At 39.9% G+C, this 26,293-nt stretch overlaps 1 protein-coding gene across 8 annotated transcripts in view; it reads left to right on the forward strand.

Moving 5' to 3' along the window:
* Positions 1-19,627, forward strand: part of IKZF1 (IKAROS family zinc finger 1) — a 71,034-nt gene extending 51,407 nt beyond the window's left edge. For 5 of the 8 annotated variants that reach the window (XM_057371039.1, XM_057371042.1, XM_057371048.1 and 2 more), the window contains 4 exons: positions 4,327-4,494; positions 6,435-6,560; positions 10,834-10,968; positions 15,155-19,627. In XM_057371039.1, coding sequence (XP_057227022.1) covers positions 4,327-4,494; positions 6,435-6,560; positions 10,834-10,968; positions 15,155-15,858 — 1,133 coding nt within the window. In that variant the 3' untranslated portion in view covers positions 15,859-19,627. The remainder of the gene's footprint in view (positions 1-4,326; positions 4,495-6,434; positions 6,561-10,833; positions 10,969-15,154) is intronic. The other 3 variants (XM_057371043.1, XM_057371044.1, XM_057371049.1) reach the window with 1 other exon arrangement.
* Positions 19,628-26,293: the final 6,666 nt, after the last annotated feature.

Raw genomic sequence — 26,293 nt, forward strand, 5'->3', positions numbered from 1 at the left:
CTCCCCTCTTCACTAAATTATGAATATGAATATGATTATTGAAAAAATTGATAAAATATGTGTGGAGAATAACTTGTACATGAGGCCTTTAAACAGACCCATGGGCTGAAGAGGATGCTGCAGTAGTTGAAAGAATATGTTGCAACTTGAAATGCACTGAGAGGTASAAGTCTTTGTGCTTGTTTAAGTGGACTGCTCTTTTATTAAAAAAAAATCCCCACTGTTGCTGATTCAGAGGATCTGTTTCAGGCCTCTAAGGGGCTATGGCATTGTTTGTGCCAGTGCTGCATGGCCTGTGTGAGGAGGCACTTCACTTTAGGGGAGCAGTGGGCAGAGCTGCCTTTRTTTCTAGGGCACTTGTTGGTACCCAGCAGGCTGTCTCTGAGCATGAGCTGGGCTGTCTGGTCCCTGTGACAGCATCCCCAGGGGCCACCTCACTGGATGCTAGGTCATTCCCTGGCACAGACCTTCAGCCACCTGAATTCCTTGCCTGGCAGAGAGACCCATTTGCCTGCCAAGGGCACGTGGGGTGCTATCATACAAGGATTGTTACTTGAAGATTTCTCCACCATTGCGGAACTCTTCCCTTGCCAACTAGACCCTCTTTTTAATCAGGGAATTTAATTCAAACCTGTAGTGGAAGCACCCCACAAGAGGCACTCTGCTCAAGAAGACCCTCTTTTACACTCAATAAAACTAAAGGGTGTGAAGTTTTGTCCCTGGCTCCCTCCATGGAGAGAATGCCTTTGCTTTCCCTCCTGCCTCATTCTCAGCTCCTCTCCTGAGCAGCCTCTTTGAATGAGCTCAGGTGGTTTTTCAGGGTCTGGCAAAAGGAGTGTAAGTTTGGAGCTGGTACTTTAAATTAAAGGGATGTCATGGGGAAACAGTGGTGACTGCTTTTCCTTTCAGCTGCGCTGTGAAAATTAAAGTCAAAATGGGATATACTATTACAGACATTTAACTGACTATGCCAAAGCCTATTTCAATACAAGCCTGGTGAAGGAATAAGCCTCACAAATGAATTACTTTGCTGCTAATTCATGTAAAACCTGCATATGCAGTGAGGTTTTCTTAAATAAATACTTGATAAGTGAACAAAACTCTAGCACACTAAAGTGCCAAAATAAAATGACTGCCTGACCTGATAAAAGACATAATTACTTTTAATGAATACACCTGCCAAGTGCAGATATGCAGAGCAGCACCTGATATTTCTGCCCCCTCCTGTCTGCAGGCAGCTGTACAGCACTGACTTCTTAGCACCTTACCTGTTGCTTCCATCTGCAGAGCACATCCCAGCTCCAGATTTCCAACTCTTCTCACTCTCCTTTGCTTTCAGCCTATTGATTTTTTCCAGCTTGCTGCTGTTCGGTGTTAAAGAAAAAGGAGATCTTGAAAGGAGAAAGAAACTCCTGGTTCCTGATGCTGAGACCTCAGGGTATAGATTCAGGTTTCTCTTGCTCATTTGTGCATATATGTGCATATCTATAGATGTGTGTATATATTGCCTCCTTATACGTACACTAACTTGAGTCACCAGTTAGTTCACTCACATCTTGTTTACTTGGTTTTGGGTCTCAAATTTATTTAGAAAACTAATGCCCACTGAAGGAAAAAAAAAAAAGAAAGAGCATAAGCAGAGAGCTCTGCAGGTCTCTGAGTATTACATGATTTTGTCATACTGTTTGAGAAATGAGAAATATTTTAATTAAGATTATGAGTGTTCTTCACTGAAGAAGTGGTCCAGGGCCCAAGCTCCCACTAAGTCTTGCAAATAACTGCAATGGTGATAATGGTTGATTGAATTCACGGTGCAGTTTTTGTTTTTGGGCCTGTGTTTGTTAATGGCTGCATGCCCAGGAAAGGTATGTGCTGTTCAGACCTGGAGAAAACAACACACTGTTTAGACATTTAGAAAAAATGTTGTTACGTACTTTTTTCTTTTCATCCTGCTCCATCCTCATTTCGGGARGTATCACCACACCCACTAGCCTTCTATCAGTGGCTGTCAGCATCCTGGCAGGTTTGGGAGTTTTGCTGAGCTCACARGAGAGGCATTCCTCATCCAGAAGTTGCAGCACAGACAACAAAGGGACAGCCAAGCTACATGTAACTTCAGGGTCTTTTGATGACAGAGTTGTTTCCCTTCTACAGCAACATGAGTGCAAGCTCCCTTAGATTTGATCCCACTGTCAGTTCTGTAGAAGTATTTGGCATGCAGCAGTCTTGTTTGAAATGCTCCATCCATCTGTTTKTTCCACCTAGTGCAAGATTTCACCCTGTAATTGGGAGAGCTGTAGGCTAGAGATATATTGCAGTCTTGCTTTGCTTTACATTTCATTCCTGGAGCATTTTTATGATTCTTGTTTTCTCCTCTTATGCTCCTCTGAGTAAAAAATAAYTGAAATGAATGCTATAAAAGCTGCTTAGTAAGAATTAACTATTTTTTTTATGATTTTGTGTCCCCCATGTAGAGCTGACTCCCTCCTTTTCTGTTTCAGTCCATTTCTGGAAAATACCTTCTGCCCCAAAGATTAAGAAATAAAGCAGAGAGACTCTTAGCTGTTTTCTTTCCCCCCTAACCACTGCCATGCATTGCATATGAAGTACATTGAAAAGCCCTTTAAGGCTTATGTTGACATTTTTGGGGGCCACCCTAGCTGAAGCATATGTGGGTATAGTTTAGATGAGTAGAGCTACTTGATGGACAAAGAAAGTGAGCTCATTTGGCTTGACAGGAACTCTGCTGCCCTGCTTGAAACTGTTTGACCAATGAAAATACCTTGSCATTAAGGGGATTCCTTCTTCTGTTTGCTGAATCCTAAAGCWGCCAGCCCTGATGGCAGTTTCCAGATTTTCAGGTTGGGACTGTGCTGCTAATTGATCTTCAGCTGTTCTGCTGCCTTACCCAGAAGTCAAAACTTATCATGTTCACRTATATGCACATGTATGGACATGAAGTTTGGTCCTAGGTATGCAAMATAATACATGATGCTTATGTCAGAGAGAAGGAAGAAATTATTTAGTTTTTTCTCTTTTGGTATTTTAACTTCATCTCTGAAATCTTAAATACAATGTTACTGTTCCACAAATAAAATCAAAACTAAGAACAGGTCATCTCTGGGCTGTTATTAATATTCTTGATGCATTCTAATTACTACAACCGATTGAATTCATGCCTAAGAGGAACAGAATTCAGCAAATTAGTTTTAAAGAGCAGTTTGACTTAGTTGGGGACTGTGGAGAAACAGGCACACAGAAGTGCCTCTGGATGGTAGAATGCTCTCGTGTATAAATTTTCCTTTATTCTTATCTGGTGCCACTGGAACATATTTTATTTCCCACTGATTTCAGAAAAGGCCTCGTCCACCTTAAATTAAAAAAAAAAAACAAGAACATAAGCAGAAATCCTCAAACTAGTAAATAATCATATTCATTTTAAACAGCACTAAAAAGCAAACGGCAGCCATRTTAATTTTTGCAAAGGCTTTGATTCACTTCCTTGATAAGAGGTACCAGTTCAGACAAATCAAGATGGTATCTCTTCAAGTTTTCCCACATCTGTCTGAAATGTAGACCATCAGAGTCTGATTGTGCAGCTCCTCTGTTCATACCTTTCCTAGAGAAARGTTGGGACTTTGGCATGGAAGTACAGAGCTTCCTTTGCACAGTCTTAACTTCAGTGATTTTACTCTCTTGCTTTTTCTGTTTTCTCTGTCTCTTTCCTGATTTGGCTGCTTAGGGACAGACAGGTAATGGAGAAGAAATTGAAAGGGAAAATACAGGGAAAATGTAAATGAAAAGAAGTTATTATAACTGTTATAATGAAGTGCCTTTCATTTAAATATAAGAATGTAACGCTGAAATGAACTTGTGATCCTGAAATGCATTTTTAATGAGTTTCCTTTTTATTTTGCTGCTTCAGTGGCATATTTTAAAGACCCTTTGAAAAAAGCCACATTAAAAACCCCACCAAATGCCACAACATGCAAAATTGGATATTGGTTTATTCCAAAACTGCTGATCAGGAAGAGTGGCTCTTCAACACAAAATGTTGCAGTCACTTTATTTAAATGAGTTTGAATTTGCATTGTGATGTGCCATTCTGATTTAGAAAAAAAAAATTAGATTTTCAGATCAAATTGACCCAGCCAGTGAAGCATTAAGAAACTGGCAGGTTTAGTCTGAAAGCCTCATGTTATATCAAACCTGCAGCCGGTGGAAGTCACAGAGCAGCAGTGAGAAAACAACTTTCTCCCTGAAATCTTTCTCTTGTTACCGCGTAAGATTTTTTTGTTCTCACATATTTTCTCCTTCTCCCCATAGGAGAACGCCCTTTCCAGTGCAATCAGTGCGGAGCTTCCTTTACCCAGAAGGGCAACCTTCTGCGCCACATAAAGCTGCACTCAGGTGAGAAGCCCTTCAAGTGTCACCTGTGTAACTACGCTTGCCGCCGCAGGGATGCCCTCACGGGACACCTGAGGACTCACTCAGGTAAGTGAAGGTTTGGGAATAACCAGGGCTGCTTATCACCATACTTGTTGAGGAGATGGGGGTGGCCACCAAGCCTGAGAACTCTTCTCATCCTGTGAAGCTGAGTAGCCTCATCTTGGGGTTAACCAAGTTGTGAGTTGGCCACAGTGTGTTAGCAGCAAAGAAATGACTAAGCACATCTCACACTCATGACCCTTCACCAGAAGAACAGGGTTTTTTCCCATAGTTCTTGGCTGATTCAAAGTTTCTGTATTAGGGTTTCATCTTACAAGCCTCATGTGAGTAATCCATTTCACGGAAGTACGAGCGTGAGTTAAAGCTGATGAATGCTTTAGGGTTAGAGATAATATAAAGTTGAAACACAGTTTGRTATTCATCCTCAACCTAAGGAGTGAACAGTGCTTACAGAATTTAGCAGCAGTTATTTGTTGCACCTTGTTATTACATGTACTTTGAAAGAGAGAGTGGGGAGAAGGGAGAGGGTGGGAGAAAGAAAGATAATAATCTTCCTCAGAAGAGGGCTCTGATGCAGTTTTTCAGTATCTGTCTCAACAGTAATATGGAGACACGAATAAATATTTTTGAATAGCTGCACTTCCCCATTACCATGAACCTCTCATTGTTTGACAGAAGCCATAGTCAAATACATTCTGTGAAGTAAAACCAATTTAGCACATTTAAAGTGCCTTTAAAAGAAGAGTGCCATCTCATCTAGTTTCCCAAGCTAAGCTGCAAATGCAAATTGCTATTTGGATGGGAGACCTCCAATACACATTGCTGGAATTGACACTGGTAGTGTTACTTGTGAAAGTTGGCTTTGGGTTCTGGGTGGCAGAAGGGGAGCTCTCAAAGTGATTTTTTGGGCTGCACAAAACTAGAGAAATTCTTCTTTGGCATACATTGAATAATAAGATCCTTAGTGCTGATCCCAGATTTCCAAAATRATTTCTACTTCTCCTGTTTATTCCCAGCTTGACTGAGGAAAATACATATTTTTAAGTAGTATTTTGCCTCCCTCTCCCTTGCTGTTACTGATTTTCACAAATGCACAATTATATAGTAAAGCATAGGTTTTCATACATACATACATACATATATATATATATATATATATATATATATGAAATTGCACCTAGACACTCTTGGCAAACCCTGAGGATTCTGAGTTAAAGAGACAATGCATAAACTCTAGGTAGTGATTAGTACCTGCAACTGGCAAATTTACACTAACACGTTATAAAACAAGTTGGTCTGATTTTCACCTAAGAATTCGTAAATAAAATTCAAAAGTCAAGCTGTGTAACCGTCTAAAATTGTGAAATCACATATAAAGTGACAGTCTTGTCATGTTAAGACAGAAAATTCAAGTCCAGTAGTACACAAAACAGTGTTGTTGGTGCAATATCCCTAGAACTATCTAGATCTGGATTGCTGTAATACAGAARAGAAACTGTTACGCCATTTCTCTTGAATTTCCAGAAGGCAGAATCTAAGATTTTCTTTAAAGGGTTGGACTGGTTATGTTTACACCAGCACTGACCTCCAGCCATGGGCAAGTCACTGCCTGCACCACCAGTGCACCCATTGGCAGTCTCTGTGCTGCTGGGCACTAAAGTAAATGTTTTCAGACCTTTCAAGGTTCTCAGTTTCTAATCTGTGTAGATGCCATTTTTAAAGATTTAATGTCACAGTCTTTATCTGGTCTGAATTGTCTCAGAGCAGTTTGCARCATCCATAGTATTAACCTGTTGATGTAAACATACACAACCAGTTTTCAAATAGGTTTTTTTCACTTAGATTTTTCTAAATTGACAAAATCTTTCTTTAGTTCACCACAACATGGACTTATTTTTGTGGGCTTTTTATCTCTTGTTGTCACCATTGTTAATAGGCTGTTGAATGCCTCTTCTGAATCTCATAATGAATTGTGTTTTCTCCAGTTGGCAAACCCCATAAGTGTGGATACTGCGGTCGCAGTTACAAGCAGCGCAGCTCTTTGGAAGAACATAAAGAACGCTGCCATAACTACCTGCAAACAATGAATCTCTCAAGCAGCCTCTATCCAGGTAATAAAAGTGTCCATCTGGGTAATAAAAACGTCCATTTGGGGAATAACACTGTCCTGTCATGAATGCAGAAAAGGAATTGCAAAAGATTSAGTAGTACCATTTGTAGCAACTTCTGTTTTGGGGAGGCACACATATCCCCCATATCTTTGATACAGTATATGGATTTATTATTTATTTCATAAACATTTGRCTGTTGTCTCACTTCGTTTAGACCCAATAAAAAGCCAAAGTACCATTCAAGCATGTAGCAAAACTCTTGCATGACCTAGAAAACATCAGTTTGTCTTCTCAGGACAGTAGGGCTACATCACCTCACTGCCTTCACTTGGAGACCTGTATTGCAATACTCTTGTGGATGYATTTTTAATAAAGATTTAATGCCAACATTCAAGTAGGGCTGCAGAGTCTTCTGCACAGCACAGCTCCTTCCCTTCCCAGGCATGGCTTAAAGGGCTTACTTGACCATTGGGACCAACTCATCTAATGAGGATGAGCTATCTGGCTTTGATCTCACTCTTCCAAGCAAGAAGCTATGAAGCCAGAGATATTTAATTTAGGCAGTTTGACTTGAGACAGCCCAGAAAGGCTATTGATTTCTTGACAGCTTTCTTCCAAAGCTTCCTTTTAAAAGAAAACCGGGGCAGGTGAGGACCTGTGTTGAGTCTAGTGTAATGATGAATGTAAAGTCCATTTCTTGGAGAACATTAAAAAAACTATGCCCAGAAAAAGAGCAAGAAGGTATTGAGACTTGGACTATATTTATATCTATCTAAAAAAAGATCTAGAAGATCTGTATGAGATTGATCACAATAATTAGCCATACAAAATCCTTTTGCATGTGCAGTTTTAGATAGAGAAGATTCAGCTTCTGTGGTGGAGTTTAAACCCAGCCAGTAAGTTCCATTTCCTGCATTCCTTTTTAATCCTGTTGTGATATGTTATTTGGTTTTTCAAATGACAAAAGTGGAAACATCTCTCTGGCCTATTTGCAATGATGCCTCATTCAGTATTTTATATGTRTACAGAGTCTGAATATGTTTTAACATGCTATCAAATAATGTAAAGTATATGCACATACTGATAGCAGTGAATGCAGCTGAGATTCTTCTGGCAGACAGCATGTTAGAGCAGCACCTCTTCTAATCTTATTGAGGGGCTGGAGAATATATAAACAGAAAACCTCAATACAATAATAGACGGCAATACCTCAGAGTGTCTGGAGGATTGATTTGACTGCCTGCACACAGAACTTGCAAATCTGTGTGAATAAGTAGCTTAACTACTATTAAAGTTGTAGTAAGATGAACCTGATGCCAGGAATCATAAAATTTAATAAGAAATGAAAACGTTTTAGATACTCTCCCTTGTTTATGTCAAATCCTGACAGGAGAGCTTGCACTAGCTTACAACTAAAGGTCTAATAACTGGATAAAAATAAATGGGATAAAAATTTGAGGAATTAATGTTTTGAAAGGAAMGCTTCTTTCTTGTATATATTGAAAGTAACGTGTAATTCCATATTTGGCATAATAGGACTGCTTTTGCAAATTAAAAAAAAAAACCCAGAAATATTAACTTAACAGTTTAGACCTCATATCCAGCCAGACCTTCACTCTCAACAAAATTTAGTCCTCTGTTAGTAAATCTGTTCTTCACATTCTTAAAAAATGAAACTTTCCTGCAATTTTTCCTAGTATTTTACATGATGAAAATGTAGAAAAAACAGCCAAGAATGAGTGGATGTCCTATGAATTTTCTGTATTCTACGATAATCTAGAAAAGCAAGTAGCTATATTACCACCTATATTTCAAGGTGTGATGTGGATCTATTAGAGTCATTATTCAGACTTTTTTCTCCCCAGACTGAAAAAAGTTGGCACAAAAATCTACTAGAACATCTGATTTGACRTTCTGTCACAACAGGATTGCTTTTTAGAGCATTTCTAAAATACGTTTTGCAGTACAAATAGAAAAAATGTCAGTTGAAAGGACCTAAACTGGTAGAAGCTTTCCATCAGCTTGTAAATCTAACAAATATAATTGAGAAAGAACTTRTTTAAGGGAAAGATAAAAAGGAGTATGAAGAGGAACAAGAATTAAGTTTTAAATTTTATTTTCTCTCTTTAAGAGAAGGAAATGTAACACAAAACTGAAACCTGATGAATTTAATGGCAAAATTCTTCTTTTAGATGACTAGAATCTCAATGTCCATGTGAAGTTCTTCTAGAGGTATTATTCTTCTCCTAGAGGACTTTTGCATTTAAATTGAGCGGAAGTGTGCTGAAGTCTTACCAGGCTTATATAAAACAATACAAGTAGCTTATGAAGTTTTAAAAGGGTTAATTAGAGTTTTTCAGTAACTGGGAATTTTCATTTGAAAAGATTTTTTTTTTTCCCCAGTTCACAGACACCAAATTACAGAGAAATAGTTATCCACTTGGTAGCAAATTTGAGAGGATTTCAGYTGCAAATGCTGGAGATTAGTACATAATTCAATTTGCCCCCCTTTTTTAATAAGARTTTTAGGAGCTTGAAAATTTGACTGGTGAATACATGACTCACCTTCTCTTGAACTGATTAGTAATGGAATGTTATTATATCCTCAACAGATTTTTTCTTGATKATTTCAATTTTTAACTAAAAAATCAGTCTTTTGTTTCCCTGTTGAATGTCTGCTTTAAAACATTATCTGTAAGTCTCCTGCTGAGGTGGTACATGGAAGCCTTGACCAAGCACAAGATGCTGCTGTGTTCTTGTTCAATGGTGGCTATTTACCATCACCASCCTTTACTCTTCTGCATCTTTATGACCAAATTCTTGTTATTTCTTATGTTGGTCACAATCTTTCGTGTCCTATGGGGGCTGAAACATAATTCCATGAGTCTTCCTATCACTGTCATTTGCTTTAGCATTTTCATGGTCACTACCACTGTCACTGCAGTGTGTGCTGCTGCAGCAGGGACTCAAGAGCCAGTTGTGCACTCCTCAGTTTTGTATTACAGGACACTGTGGAATAAGACACTTCACCTGCTCCTCACAGATTTTGTGTRTTTCAGGAATGAAGTTTTCACAGTCATCCTTCTATGGCTGTTGTAAATTGTCAGAATAACATTTCATCGAACTATGTGTTCTCAGGTATTGAGAAATACCCAGGTACCAAAGTAATGGGTTYTGTGAACCAGTAAATCCAGTGATAAAACAAATTCTCAGCAGGCACAGAAGGCAAAATGTAGCAGTGGGGCACCTAATTGAARCAGCTCAAAAAGTCAAAGTATAAAAATAATCTTTTGCTTCTTCCTTTAATAGCAACTCAAAAACTCAGCAAAAATGTCCATATCTTAGTAGCAGGTAAAAGTAAAGTTAACCCTTTTTTCTCCCTTGACAAACAAACAAACAAAAAAAAACAACAAAGCAGTTGTGCTGTGATCTCGGTGCTGTGATTCACCTTCCTCTTAGATGCTGGAAGTCAGAAATACCTTTCCATACCTTTTTCATAGTCATTGTTTTGACAGTGTGTTTTCATACATCCCTTTTGTTTCTGCAGGAAAGTACTGAAGTAAAATATACTGAAAGTGAAATAGTCTCCTTTTCCTAGAGCCACACAGTTAAGCTCCTAATTCTACAGAGTCTCAGCAGAAGCAGGAGGTTGGGAAACAGGTTTGAGTATTAGAAACCAGTGTTCCACTGAAGGTGTGATTTTCTCAATTAAAATTCTTATTTRAAGTCCAAAATAGCACCAAGGAAGTATTGAAATATTTGCTAGGGGATAAAAGGGGCTGGAGACAAGGGTTGATGTAGCTTGCAAATGCATCWTCCATGGCTGGAATTGAGAAGTTTATCCATTTTTCCTGCTGAGGAAGCAATTCTCATACAGCGGGTTTCATGGGAGAGGTGCAGAGGCACGTTGTGGGGTGTCTGTGGGACAGATGAACTGCTTTGTGTCTGGGATACAGTTAGGATCTCATTTATTCTCAGAAACGCAGAGTGGCTGTAGAACAAGAGTGGAATGATTATGCAACATACAGGGAGGAACCTTGCAGTTGCTATCGTATTTTTGTGTCCTAAATGAGCAAAACATGGACATGTACATAGATTAATCAGCGTGAGGGACTCTGTTACCGAGAGTCAGAATCGTCCTGTGTCTCATATGCTGAGCTCCTTCGTCCAACTGCTTGGGAGCGAAAAGACATTGACTGACAAGCAATAACCTAAGACAACAGTTCCATTAAAATGGAACCTRCCTAATTCTTCTGATGTCATTTGATTTCAGTCATAAAAGACGAAAGTAACCAGAGTGAAATGGCTGAAGACCTGTGCAAGATAGGGTCAGAAAGAGCCCTCGTGCTGGATAGACTAGCAAGTAACGTCGCCAAACGTAAGAGCTCTATGCCTCAGAAATTTATTGGTAAGAGTTAAACGTTTGCTGTCTTCTAAGAAATAAAAATTTAAAAAGCCCCTTAAAAAACCACAGCATTTTTACTTTTGCATTATAATTTTACTTGTTTTGCTAAATTAACAATATGTTTCTCTATATAAGCAGACACACATATGTGTTGGGGGAAAAGAAAAAAAAAACAACTAAACATCTCCAGCATAGATTTCTGCATGTTTAATTTTCCACATCTGGAGATCAATTTTAAGTTTTTTCCCCTGCCTTTTTAAAAGCTTATGGACCAGATTGTTACAAAATCTGGACATGCTCTTGAAACTGCCTTAAGAACCTGAAAATAGGAATTGAAGTTTGCTATTGGGATAGCACTTGACCACACTTTCAGAGTTATTTTATTGCATTCTTGAATGACATTCAGATCTGGGCATATTTGTGCTTCTGAAAGCATTTATGAGTAATTGAAAATAGACTGGGTAGTATTCTTCACCCTTTGATAAAGTCTGTGTATTTTTACAGCCCAAACTGATATGTCTGAGAGCAGTATCTAAATGAAAGGATCTTTGGGTACATTCCATGAATGATGTAAAAACTTCATGCCCATTTGCACCTAGGAGCTTTTATCTTAACAATGAAAATTTTGACATTACGCCTATAAAAATGAAAGCTACACTTATTGTTCTGTGTAGGCCCACAGACAATATTTTGTCACCTACGCAGGTTAGCCGTCAATAAATAAAACAATAGGACATCAGAAGACAGCATATATGCATATCTGGTTAAATTCTTTTTTAATTCTCTGTAAATTAAAAAAAAAAAATATTCTATAGGAGAAAATCAGATAAAGCTAAAGTCTTTGAACCAAAATACACATTAAGAAGGTCTTCAGTCAAAATTCAAGGCAAAAAAGGACCAGTTTATTGGACAGAAAATGCAAATATTCTTTCTTCAACAAGGACAGAAGAGTGAAAGGAAAACTAGTATTTCCTAGACAAGGGAAGGGGAGTTTCAGCTACGTCAGGAGGTGCAACAAAAGGCTTAAAATTAAATTCCAAGCCTTTGTTCAAGTCCAAAGACAACAATTCTAGGAGGTAGTCAAGGATAAGAAATGCTTATGCTTTCAAAAATTCAAAAGTTGTAGTAGAGGTAGTTACCAAAAAATATATCAACTATGTAGGCCAATAGGATTCATTTTAACACGATTGCATTAGGCAAGATACTAATTCTGTGAAAGTTCCAGGAAGAACCAGAAGTGCTAAAATTTAAAAGGTACTAGCAAGTATTCTATATGCAATGTATCCCTGGGTGTGGACTGGCTATTTTGGTTTCCTTTTCTTTGTTCACCCTGAGAAACAGTAAAGACAGCCAGTTTAACTATGACTTTTAGGAGGGCAGAGTTTCCTGTCAGTTAGTTTTTCAGGGTGCAGTATAGGAAGACAACCTACTGAGAGCAGATATTTATGGAAATTTGCTAAACTTGAAAAGGATGGACTTTTCTGACAAGAAAATGCCCCCAAATCCTTTCCTTTCCAATCCTCACCAGCTGCTTCATATAACAGGCAAATTCCTTATTAACACAAGGTTGGGCTGGCTGCTCAGCAGAGCTTTTGGGTAATAAAACATATTTATTGCTCCTGTAGATTATCATGTTGTCCCAATCCCCGTACTGAATTGCAGGGAGAAGGAGCAAATGGCATCCTTCACATAAGAGGAGGACTGGCTTCTGCTTTGCTAGTTTTTCTCAAGACTAAATTAATTGTCTTTCAAAAATGAGATTATTCACCAAATTCAGAGAGTTGCCTTTAAAATTCTCTCCATATTCCAGACAGGAATAATTTCCAGACCCAAAAGAACTGGGCCATCCAAACCAAAGAGTGAGAAATGCATGAAAGGTTGATGTGGTTATAATGTTTAAAAGAATAGGCAGCAAAGGGAGGGATTAAAAAATACTAGGACAAAGGATGCCCWCATGCACTAAGTGCATTTTTACTGTTTAAGTACCTGCTGCAGAATCCTGAGCAGTGCAAACCTTGAAGTGCATCAAACCATTAGCAGTTTAATTTACTTATGCTCTAATAACCACAGAAATGAGCTATTATTTTTAATGAGTGCAAGTATTACTGCATTGCCAGATACAGCAACAGTATCTGCCTATCCTAACTTTGTGTCTGTTTCAGACAYTGCTTGGAAACAAATTTTTCTTATGAACACTTGATCCTATCAGCCCAACTACCAACTAGTKATGCTACATAAAGCAAATACTACCCAAGAAACAGATACTAAAATCATGCCTTCTGGATGCCTGTAATGAAGACCAGTCCCACTTTTCAATGGTGTGCAGTGCCCATGGAATATAAATGATTTTGACCTCATTTTTTCCTCTTTGAATGAAATGTATACATTCATATTAAGAGAGTTTTTGTGTATTCAATTTGAGAGGCTTTCACAATGCCTATTTTGAATCTTAAGCATGRAAACTATAGCATTATAGTTGAAGGATAAATCTGGAACAAAAAATAATGCACCCCAAATTGGCAGAATGATTGGGAAAGAAACCAAGAGGAACTGGAAGCTTGTGCAGCACAGCTAGAAGGTGTCTATATCCTGTGTCCCCTGTAGGAACTTACACAATGCTCAGGGTGCTTCTTTCTCTGCTTGTAGAGCATGGAACTGGTATGAAACCATGTCTTGTGGGAAATGTGGGTAGCAGGACTTTCTGCACTTTAGCTGCAATCATTGCTGTAGTGTCATGGTAGAAGGTTCCTGGACTCTTTACTGACTTTGAGTAATCAATTTGAGTGGACACTGAGTGGGAAACTGTTGAAAAATCAATGTGCGGATCTTCCGGTAAAATTTCCATGCTTCTTGTTAGCATTTCTTTTTACAAATTAGGACTTTCCAAGGCCTACCAGCAGATTTCATGTTAATCAGGAAATGGTGATAGCACCTCATAGAGATGTTTGTGGCTTTTAGTGTTTCCCAAGATCTGCAGAGCTAGAAAATCCACCCAGACTATCAACAATATGTTATTGGTAGGCCACAGAAACGTGTGAATATTTTTCACCTCTTTTAATTTGCATTAATTTATTAGGGGCCTGATAATAACTTTGATGGTTCACACTGTTAGAGAAGGGGCCTGATAATAACTTTGATGGTTCACACTGCTCAAGTTCATAAAATCATCATCTGTGCATTTAGGTCGTTTTTCCAATCCTAACTTTTGCCTTCTATATTTTTTTGCTATCTGTCTGTGAATTTGGGGGAAATTGTAGTGCAACTCAATGTTCAGTACTGGGGTATCCAGCTAAATATATATTAGCGCAGTCTGATATAAAAAAAAAAAAAAAAAGTTACTGATTTATCCCTTACTTTTATCATCCCATCAGAATCAGTTACCAGTAACAATTAATCTTTATATAGAGCTTTCTTCCTTGAAGGAAGAACATGCTCCAACTGCCAATCCACTTAAATTTTTTACATGATTCTTGGTTACTCCTGGACACAACAACTTTTTGACACAAAATATTTAGGAATCTGGGTAGCTTCTGGTAGTGTGTCTAACASGGCTTATTTAAAAACATAGTGTGCGGGGATGGTGGCAATATGAAAATTAAAGTTTTTGTTGATTTTTCTCCAAAATGACATATGTAAGACCACATTGCCAATGGAAGTTATTTCTAGCAAACTGAAGGTCTAAAACTRAACCATACCATTTCCAGAGTAAGAATGTAATACTTTAGGTAAAAATATTGATCCTATACTCTGAAGCTTGAGGCCAAGCTCTCTGTGGCAGTGCTGGCACACTGGCTTCACCATCCACAAAAGCAGTGCCTCAGCTGTAGGATGCAGATGAGGGACRTCAGTTAGAAAGGAGAAAGACATGACGAAGCACTTGATCTGTAGCTCCCATGAGACCCCATATAATTATTTCCAGAATTGTTTTCATCCATTTGTTTTCCCAATGCCCTCAAATCATTTTGCAGGCTAAAAAAAGACCACCAACCCACCATTTTTCTGAGCAGCTGTATTAGAGAAGTGTGAATGCCTCAGGTGGTATTTCAGAGGTGGATTTGGTCAACCCTCTTCTTCCCTGTTTTATTAATCCATTATGTTTATTGGATAAATCCAATCCATAACCAATCCATTATGTTTCCTTAATTATGAGGAAATCAACCCGCTAAGTCCTCATTGTTTTTCACTGCAGGTGACAAATGTTTGCCCGATCTTCCATACGATGCCAGTGCCAACTACGAGAAGGAGAATGAACTCATGCAGACGCACGTCATCGACCAGGCCATCAACAACGCCATCAGTTACCTGGGGGCAGAGTCCCTGCGTCCCCTGATCCAGACACCACCGGGTGGCTCCGAGGTGGTGCCCGTCATCAGCCCCATGTATCAGCTCCACAAACCTCTCGGGGACAGTCAAGTTCGCTCCACCCTCCCTCAGGACAGCGCAGTGGAAAACCTGTTGCTGCTTTCCAAAGCCAAGTCCGTCTCCTCTGAGCGAGATGTCTCTCCCAGCAACAGCTGCCAAGACTCAACAGATACAGAGAGCAATAATGAGGAGCGCAGTGGTTTGATCTACCTGACAAACCACATAGGTGCCCATGCAAGAAATGGCATCTCTATTAAAGAAGAAAACAGGCAATATGATGTCTTGAGAGCGGGTACTGACAATTCCCAGGATGCTTTCAAAGTGATCAGCAGCAATGGGGAGCAAGTGAGAGTTTACAAGTGTGAACACTGTCGAGTCCTTTTCTTGGATCATGTGATGTATACGATCCATATGGGCTGCCACGGGTTCCGTGATCCTTTTGAATGCAACATGTGCGGCTACCACAGCCAGGACMGGTACGAATTCTCTTCCCACATAACTCGAGGGGAGCACCGTTTCCACATGGGTTAAAACTCCRGCACAGATTGAGCCTCGACAGCTGCATTACTGGAGCTGCATGAGCCATGACAGCAACAARGCAGAAGTCAGCTGAACAGCAAAAGTTACAAGAGAATCAGAAGTTCAGCAATCCTCTTCCACAAGAAAAGGGATTTCATTTTGGTAGCATGCATTGCAGCTCAGTTTTTTAAGATGAGTTTTTACGGAAAATGTTTGATCACCAAAAACCTTTAGTAACGTAACTAGAAGCTTTTGTAGTCACATAGCTGAAAGCTCTTCSCTGAACTGATGCTTCTTGCAAGCCCCACTTGCCAGAACTCTTAACCACACATGCTCCACATCACAAGGACATAACAGGCAGCAGTGGCCAGGCTTTTTCTCTTAACACCCTGAGCGTAGGGCTCTTCTACCAGATGTGTGGTTTTTTGATTTTCGGTATTATTTGACTCTTTTGGGAAGATTGAGCTCCACCTAAGATGGAGGGACCTCTCTCAGATGACTTCATGGACAGCTGGGGTGGGACGGAACCCCTCCAGCCAGAAGGTTCTGAGTTGCTTTGGTGGTAAGAAGTAGAACATTTCCACCTGCAAGGGTTCTACTGGTATTGGCATCACAATGAGCCTTGTTTGTGTCACTAGGCAGGCAAGCAGGAAAGCAAAAGTAGAAGAAACACCCTTGTAATATACTCCTTGAAGTATGAATTGCATTTAATGTATAGGAAAAGGGTATTGTTGGCTCTTCTTTGAATAAATATTTTCTCTTCCCATCCAGTAAACCCCCAATTTTGTTAAGCAACCCCTCCTCTCTCTGCATAAACAAGTTACAATGTATTTAATTTTTCTTTCTTTTTAAAGGTTTAGTTATTTAGAAAAGTATGATGTACAGTTGAGAAAAGCACTAGATAGATATATGTGTGGGGAAAGTCTCCTTATGCACATTTTTCATCATTTTAAACTGTCTGGAAAATATCCAAATGTCCCTCTCTTGCATTTAAAAAAAATCCCATTTTGCTTGYGCAGAAGATGTCCTCTTGTAAATTTTGTGGCTCTACTCGTAAATGTTGCACTTGATTATTTTTAAAGCACTGAGATTAATTAAAACAGCCAGTCAAAATTTGCGGCCGTCTTCTTTTATTTGTGGCATTTGCCATTTAATGAGGGACTAAGGCCCACAAAGATGTTGAGAGCCTTTAATTGYTATTCAACCAGTCATTTCACTATGGGCTTCGATTTACATTTACTGTAGTGGAACCACTCTTAAAGTAAAGAAAAATGATGTTTTTTGCAGAATGGAGACCAGAGGCTGCATCACTTTGCAGAGTGCAGCAAAGTCCACCCAAAGCTTTCTCCATGGTGGGTTCTGCTGCAGCTATTGTAGCTTTGGTTAGATTCAAAACTTATATGAAAAACAGATTTTAACCCCAAACACATTTGATATAAAAAACTTTTTTAAAGCTTCCACTTATCTTCCTCTTCCCAACATTTAATTTCTGTCCCYGAACACCCTCATGCTTTAGAAATGGGTAAAAGAGAAATTTTTGCAGCTGCATAAAAATCTGTCATTGGTGCTGCAGTCTTCCTGGGCAACATTCACAAAATTAACCCATCTTRTTAAGTTAGTGTATAAATGCTTCCACTCTGCATAATAAATGGATATTTTGCAATAAACACAATCAAATACCCAACAAGACTAGCAGTCTTGTCATACATTTACATATTTTCCATTCACAAGTGCATGCAAGTACATGTATTTACTATAAATCAGATTYGATGGGACCATGAGCTGCTTGTACCTGGGCCAATGTGGCCTGATACTATATTTGTAGCTATATTTGTTACACATTTCCTATATACACATGMTATTACAGGCACACAGAGTTCCTCCTTCTGCTTTCACTTTTGCAGGTGTAAGTCAGGAGCAATAACCCTGAAGATGAGGAAAGACACTGATGAAACAATGAATCCCAAATGTGTGCTCACACAGCCTCAGGCCTTGGCTGTTCATGCCAGCTGTAAGGYACTTGCTTGGCTGGACACGTGGGCACGGCAGTGTTTTTACACTGAACGTGCACGAGAGCCTGACAATTCAGGGGCTTTGTCACCAGAGGGGAATGCTGTGTATGAATGCCCACAGACTGGTGCACATACCCACAGCAGGGAAAACACGTTGCTGGTACATGTTATCCCCCAAAAATGAGCAGTGTAAACTACAGACCCAAAGGGATCCCCTCTATTAGAACTCGGTTGTCTGAAGGGACTTTATTGATTCCCTCTACACCCACGTTACAACTCAAGCTGAGATTTTATTGCTCATTACCCTCCAGGCGGCACGAGGGCTGGGCACRAGGAATCACTGGCCATTTAATGCCCCATGTTTTGTCATCAATTTGGCTTCAAGACAGACTGTACCTGGCAACGAGGTGTTACCAAATGTTTTGTATAGGAATGATCTGAATAGGACCTTCAAGTGGGGAGTTTAATTTTTTGTTTTTTTTTAAAATACAGTTGAAATGAGTTCATTTTGCATAGCTGGTAGGGATATATTCAAGTGTTCTTATCCCTCTCCATTTTTGATTGATACCAAACAAGAGGGGACAAATCAATTTCCCAGTCCTGCTGCAACGTCCTGTGTGAGATCAGATTTTGGCTGTACAGATCAGAAACATTCTGCTTTTATTGCTCTTACACCTCGTTCCTGCTCTTCTTAGATTTAAGTCACTATATACCCCATGCCATAATTTCTTTCCACCCTTCATTTTAAGACACCCCCAGCTGCACAGGGGAGGGGGACAGAAGCTCACTCAGGTGGTTTTGTTCCTTTGCTTTTACCAAAAACCAGAACAAAGAAAGCCAAGTTCATGAACCGTGTAAACAAGCACAGCTCCAGTAGAGTTTGTGACTGCCCTGGAACACAGCTTTGAAAGGTATTTTCAGATTCCTGGGTAGGTTTGCTACCTTCACAACATCTCTGTGCACACATGCACGTCACTGAGCCCCTGTGTCTCTTCTCTTGTTGACATGCACGTGCCCTCTCTGAGGCTTTTTGTGTCATTAATGTTTTACATACATTTGTATGTACATATATCTAAAATGGTTTGTATGACATGATGATGCACTGTCACTCACAGTGGGTTTGTTTCCTGGCTCTGGAGTTTTCTTATTTATACTATAACAGAATATGTTAATGTTGTATATTAAACAGTACAGTAGTATAAGTAAGTATATTAAGACTCTGTATCAGGGCACAGTCTAAAGGCAAGAGCARATGGTATTCTCTGTTCACTAAAAGGCTTTTTTAGATTTGCTTTTCTCCAGGGTTTTTTTTTTCTCTTTTGCACAAAATCATCTTCTGTTTGTTTAGAAACAAGTGGTTCAGTAATTTTATTTATAAACAAATGCAAGGATGGCATGATAATAGGGTATTGTGTCTGTGTACATTGAAACAAACTGTGCCCTCAGAAAAMAAGTTTAGTGTAACCTCCTTTTTTCTCTTTTTTTTTGCTATGGTGCAATACCCTGGTATGGCTTAGTTGACCTTTAAAAGGAGTAAATATGTAAGTGGTTTTAAGTTTATATCTGTTTTAAAAAAGTAAAAAAATAACTGCTACCCATTCCTTCCCCAGGCACTGCCTTTTCTAATAGAAAAAGTTGTATTTACACCTTTTTTTTGCTGTGGTTTTATATTGTAACTTCATTTTTCTTTGAGAATATTGTATTTAAAAAAAAAAGCAAATTTCATAAAAATTGGAAATGTTATTAAATTATGTCTGCAAACTGAGATGTATCTTTTGAGACAAGAGAACAARGTAAAACCCCCAAATCCCAGAACATTTTTGTCACTCCCCTCATGGGTGAAAGAGTTGTTGGCCACAGCTGGAGGCTCTGTTTCTGTGGGGTGGTGACTGTGTGGGAGGGGACACAGAGTAGGGGGAGGTGCAGGTAGACAGAGCACCCTGGGGAGTTCATCTGTGGTGTCCCCACACCACRGAGAGTCCATCCAAGCTGGCCCTGCACCGTGGTGAGTCCATCGGTGCTGCCCTCGCAAYCCAACCCCCCGTGGCCAAAAACAGCAGGCTGTGTCCCCACCCTGCGCTCACCCTGCGTGAGGCAGCCGTGCTCAGGCAGCTGCAGTGGAGATCAGGTCCTGAGCTGGCCACTGCTATCCAGGGTGTCCCTGCCATCAAACTCACCCATGTCCTGCAAGCGGCAACTTGGAGCAGCCTCCCCTCCAGCCCTGTGCTCACACCTTCCCTCCCGCCCGCCAGACAGAGTCATTACACAACACAATTACTTCTGCATGTAGAGCCATGGTAATTCAAAATAAAACACTGAGAAATTATTTCTACCGTTTGCCATAACAAAGGTGATTTCTCTGCRGGTGTCCCTGTTGCCCTCAGATTCCAGCACAGTAAATTTCACATCACATATTTAATGCAAACAATAATCTCTGTTTTGCTCAGAAAAGGCACCATTTATAAAGTTTCAGAAATACTTCCACTGTTAAAATGTATTATTATGAACAAAATGAGATTAAAAAACAAACAAACATACCTTAATGGTATTGCAATTAATTCTTTTACGGGTTCCCAAAATCTAAATTTTCCTTAAGTTCTCCATGTTTTTGTGATATAGTTTCATGATAAGCTGTGATCATATAAGAAGGAGCTTACATCCTAATTCCGTTGTTCCCCATCATAGCTGGTTCTCAGTAAATGAAACAAACTACAAATTTCTGTTTCAGCGGGTGACTTTTCTCCAAAACAAAAACGATCTGTTTAAAAAGAATACAAATAATAATAAACACAAAAATAGACCAAATGTAATATTCTCAATCAGTGTTACTGAATCCTTGAGCTAAGGTAGAGACATCCACAGATTTAAATGCAAGTTTGTGTACCTAAAAATCTATTCTGAGTATTTTACCTATTACATTTCAAAGGCTTCTTTCAAATCATCATATTTATATTTTTTTCCAAATCCAATAGCTTGATTAATTTACATCAGAAACTGTGGCAGGTGCCAAGATACAAATTGTTATACAGACAAAACCTACAACTACCAGGGGTGAGTGTTTTCAGCCTCGAGTACGCACACAGGCTCCCCAATCCTTACATAACCACCAAAACATTATTAACCTGGGCTCAACAAACAATGCTTTTGAAATCAAGAAATATACTAAACGATGCATGATTATTTTGTAGACACCAAAATGAGAACTCAGAGCCAGACCTGGAGCACATGGATCTGATAATGTAACAATTTCCTGGGTTTTGGGGATGGGGGGTGGAGGGGTGTGTACGTGAGGGAGATAATCACTCAACTTTCTTGGGGAAACAGGAGTTAGAAGTGCTCTTGGCTTTGCCAGTGCGCTGAGGGTGTCGTACTGCTTTTGTCAGCTTGTGAGATGGTCAAAAATAAGGGAAAAGATTTCTCTTAAAGCTTCATGCTTCAGCAGCAACACCATTAATTTGAAAACCAAAACCATGGCAGTTGGAAAATCAAAATGTTTGATTTCTGAATAAACTGTTCATGCCTGTCTTGTGGGTAAGATTTCCAGGACATCCTTCCTTGCTATGGCACAGCCAGGCTTTGTCCACGAGCATGAAACACAGGAAGCTTCTTGTCTGGAAGGAAAATGGTACAGAAATTCTGGTCAAAATGCATTGTGAAAGAAAAAATTCTTAGACCTGTCCTGTGGAAGGCAACAGAAGTCTTAATCTTAATAGAAGATCCATTATCTCAACTTTCAAATTTTAATTTTAATGCTTCTTTATGTTGGCCACACAGACTTTGACTTTCCAGAGCTGCTGAATTGAAGTTACTGGCAGTGGCAAACGTGCAGAGTTTCTGAAATCCTGCTGTAATGGCCAGAAGATGGGCAAGCAGAAAACAGGAAGGACAAAAATTTGTGAAGTTTCACTGAAAATGGGATAGATGGAAGTGAGAAATCTAAAGCCAGGCTTGGAGTTAATCACATTTAAGCAAAAAAAGGCTGCAMAAGTGTGACTGAAACCCCCCTTTTGCCAAACAAGAAGATCCCTGTTAACTGCAGTGAGATTTCTGCTGCACTTAACATTACAATTTTCCTTTATTCTTTCCACACAGAGAAAGGTCTCACTGCCTTAAAGCCATCCCAGGACACGGAACAATTCCCAGTTTTATCTGTCCCAACCACACGTATGAAACACGTGAATGATAGAGGGCAGCTGCTGCTGTTCCTGCCGCTGGTGGCGGCTGCAAATCACACAAACCAACGCCTTCCTGTCCCTTGGGAGAGAAGTGGAGGTTCTGGTTTATGAGCAGTTAGAGAAGAAGAAAGGAAAAAAAAAAAAAAGAGAAAAAAAATCTACACCTTGCAGCAGACAGTGAGCCTGGGGCTGGTGGGGGTGAGGAAGTTAATCAGCCCCGAGCAGGCTGTTCGGGATGAGGCCAAACAGATGGCTCGTCTCCGAAACGGCAAAACGGGAAGCAGATGTGGCCACCGCTTCTCCCCATGCATAACTGGGAACCAGCCGGTTGGTGAGGAACTTTGCATAACAAGGATAATTTGGTATCAAAACTGTCCCTAGAAGTGATCTGAATGGATCTGGGCACAGATGACAGTTTTCACTTCTTGTTTCCCACTCAAGGTTCAACGAGATTAAATTTYAAATGTGACTTCTCTGGGGTTGCTCTCAGCTCTCTTCTAGGGAAACCTCAGGTCTCCACTGAAGCTTTTGGGGCCATACCCCTGATCTCTGCTCAGCCAGTTGACATTTTAGTGACCAATTTTGGCATGCTCTGATTTTTCAGTTTTAACTCCATAAACTTTAGAACAAGCAGAAAAACAGCTTGAGCTGATCTCCTCTATTTGCTTGCACCAAAACTCATGGAGCCTGGGTACAGGAATGCCACAAGCCTGGGCTAGCGTCTCCTGTAAGCTCCTTACCACTAAGAAAAAAGCCCAGGGCCCCAGAGGAGCCTGGCATCCCTTCCTGGGGATAGATCATCTGCCTGGGGGAGCAGGGAWAGGAGCCTCTGGCTGCAAAGCCTGACCAACCTGTCCGAGCCTTTGCACCTACCAGCCCTGCAAGCAATTTACCAAAAAAACCTGGGAAAATAATGTGAGTACTGAGGGGGCAGTTGAAAACATAGATGGGATGTGTACTGCAAGTAAAAGAGGGGTTTCTCTTTTTCCATTCCTCCCCATTTTGTTTCAAAGGAGATGATAGTAATGTCAATTTGACCACAGACTTTTATAGGGTCCCTGTTGCACTGACAAGGATTAAACAAACTACAATATAAAAACATCAAAAGAGAGATCCACAGAGCTCTTAACATTAAGGGTTGTTCGAGTCTGGATTTAAACACCTCAGGTTTGTTTCACTGAGAGCTGCAGTGTACAAAAATGTACTTTTATCACCTTACAGAGATTCCCGAGTGTAGCCACGAGAGAATACAGACTCACCCTCCACTGTGTGGAAGAAAAAGAAGAAGGTGCAAATACTTGCCTAAAACATATTTGTGGGCAGTAACCCAAGCCCTGGTCACATTAATTTCTTTTTTTCTTTTAGTGTGTCACATAAGCAATTTACCTCCCCAGTCCAGCTCTGGCACATTGACAAACTCTTTATTTTTGCATTGCATCCAGTCACTTAGCTCCTGGCCAATAATAYAGATACTGCTTTATTTGCATAGTCTAGCAAATGCACATGGGAATTGTGCTGAACACTCACATGCACATAGGGGGATTTTGGACTCATTAAGTATTGGTACAAATCAGAATTGTTACTTCTGCTTTGGAAACATCTGTCTCGCCTTCTCCTTGTGAACCAAGCTGAGACACAAACCAGTTCTACAAAGTAAATTGTAATTATGTTATGGTATTATGAAAGCACCTGATAAGATAATTTCTTCTGCAGGAACCAGGGTGAAGCTGAACAAATGGGAATACTCAGGGTGCTGAGGAACACCCAGCACCAACAGACCCTGCAGGCCGTGCACATCCAGCAGCTGCTTCTCCCCAAGTCAAAACCTCATCACTCTTAACTGACCTTTAAACAAAGGTGGGATTCTGACCAGCAGGGAGAGTGAAGATGCCCTGGAAGAAAAGCTCCAGTGGTTTTAGGAAAAAAAGTGTTAATAGAATAAATCATCTAAATTCAGGCATTTTGATCAGAATTCCAAAGCCTAGGCCAGGAGAAGGAGACTACAGGCATCTGCCTGAGTTTCATTAACTACTTTTTGATAGCTTAACCATGGGACATTGAAGGTAGGAGCAAATGTACCAGAAGTGATAGGCAGACCAGAAGGGAAATGAAGGGTGGGAGAAGATTGGGTGGAAAAATTGACACATCGAGTTCAGCAGTGAAATTACACTCTGCCATAAGGGTTATTACCACAGAATTAAGAAAAGCCAAACCCAGTGCATTTCAGAGAAATAAAAAATATTTTACCTTTCTGAATAGCTGCATGCCTATTATAGTGCCTATTATACTCTGGGAGAGTTGTCCCCTTCTCTTCATTATCCTTCAACCTGAAATCAATTTCTGAACTAAAACTGTTCTATTTGGATCCTAGTGATGACTCCCTACCCCCCACCCCTGCCAAATCCAGGCAGCCAGTGCAGGTGTTCCCACTGTACACTCACACTTCCTTTTTGTCTTTAGTACCTGACAGAGCAGAGGATTGTGTAGTCTAACTCCTTGTCAAAAAAATTCTTCAACGCTGTCATGAATTWAAAAAAATTATTCACTTCTCTTACTATCCCACTTTCTGGAGATACATAATTCTGGAAAACACCCATTTTTGTTTCAAACATAGCAGGTGTGTCGCTCTGTTGATTTGAGGATTTGTGTGTATCCRTGTAAGATTACAAGTGGAAATTACTTTGAATCAAAAAAGTGATATAATTTCTTCCTGTCATCTTTAAATTTATTCTATAGTTTCCAAAATTCAAGATATATTTTCTGAAAAGCTGTTAATCTGCAGCAATACTGTGAAATTATTCTATCCTTCCCTTCCCTGAAAGGGAAATTTAAGCACAAAAAAGCCCCTGMATTCCTTATGCAAATTAGAGCAATAGGTTTTTGACAAAATCAGGATTAGGAGCCARGCCTTCTAACACCTGTTTGTTCTCCATCCACAGACTGGGCTTCCTCTTTGGTGGACAKAAAATCACCACTTGCAGACCCTTGAAGTAACACCTAAGAATTGAAAAAATGCCACAGGATTAAGAAATCAGGCTTTAGATTACATCAAAGTGTGTGTGTGTTTATGCACATGTACTATATGTGTATATACCACGTGTGTCTCATTCAAAATATTCAATAATTTATTTTTTAACCAAGAGCTGCCAGTTTTCCTTTCACTTCTCTGTTAATGAAAAAAACCTTAAGTTGCCTACATTTACAGCATATTTTGACCACACATCCCAAGATACATAATCTGTTCCATGATTAGTTATTGAAATCAAACAGCTTTTGCCTTGCAAATATCTTTAAATGATGCACAGAATAAAAGGAAAACAATACTGGGACAGGGCTCTCTGTTCAGCCCTGGGGAGCCTCACTCAGTTTTTCTGTGGATACAATGTTCTGCTCAAGTGTCTCTTTTTTGGTGACCAACCAATTTAACAAGTTGGGATGCTTTTCCAAGCCTTTGAAAACACAACTCAAAATTACCTTGTTTGCCCTCCCAACTATGTCAGGGAAAWAATTTGGGGGGAACCCAAAACCAAAAACTCCAAAATACAACCAATCCCCCCCMAAAAAAMCCMMAMAMAWMWMAMAMAMAMMAAAAMCACAAAACTAAMACAAAACAACGAACCCAAGCAAAYAAACAAACAAACCARCAGGGCAATAGCCATGTGAAAATATTATGTTTCCAAAAACTCCGGCCCATGATGGCTTTGGTTAGAGGCTCATTTGCAACAGAAAAGAGGAGGCTTGCCCAAATATAGCACAAATATCAACGTACAAAATAGAAACTTCAGATAAGCTGTGGAAAGAGGGTGGGATTTCCAGAAAATAGGGAAGAACTTGTTACACCCTCCTTGTCAAACTTCGCAGGATCACCACAACTTCTCTGGAGAAACTGTGTGCCGAGGGGGAAAGCGAAGAGCTTTCCTTTTGGTTCTGCTTCTCCTGTATAAACTGCTTGCCTAATTTCCTTTGCAATCAGAGCAATATTCGACTCAAACCCCATCATTTCCACATCTTACTCTGCTGTGCACTTTTGCCACGAAGTTTCTCGCTACTTCCATAATTTTATATCATGAATATTGTRCGAGGACCGTGGACCTCAAGCCCACGACTGCATTAATGTGAAGCAAGTGAAAACCTCCAGGGCAGCRGGAAGAGGGAGGCTGGAGCTGGTCAGCATGTCCCAGCAGAGCCTCTCCAAAAGCCAGCAGGGCCAGAGGGCCAAGTCCCTCTGCTGTCACACACCCTGACACACGGGAAGTTCCC

The sequence above is a fragment of the Malurus melanocephalus genome, unplaced genomic scaffold (assembly GCF_030028575.1).
Source record: "Malurus melanocephalus ecotype Western Australia unplaced genomic scaffold, MMel_1.1 scaffold_139, whole genome shotgun sequence".
In the NCBI taxonomy this organism is placed as follows: Eukaryota; Metazoa; Chordata; class Aves; order Passeriformes; family Maluridae; genus Malurus; species Malurus melanocephalus.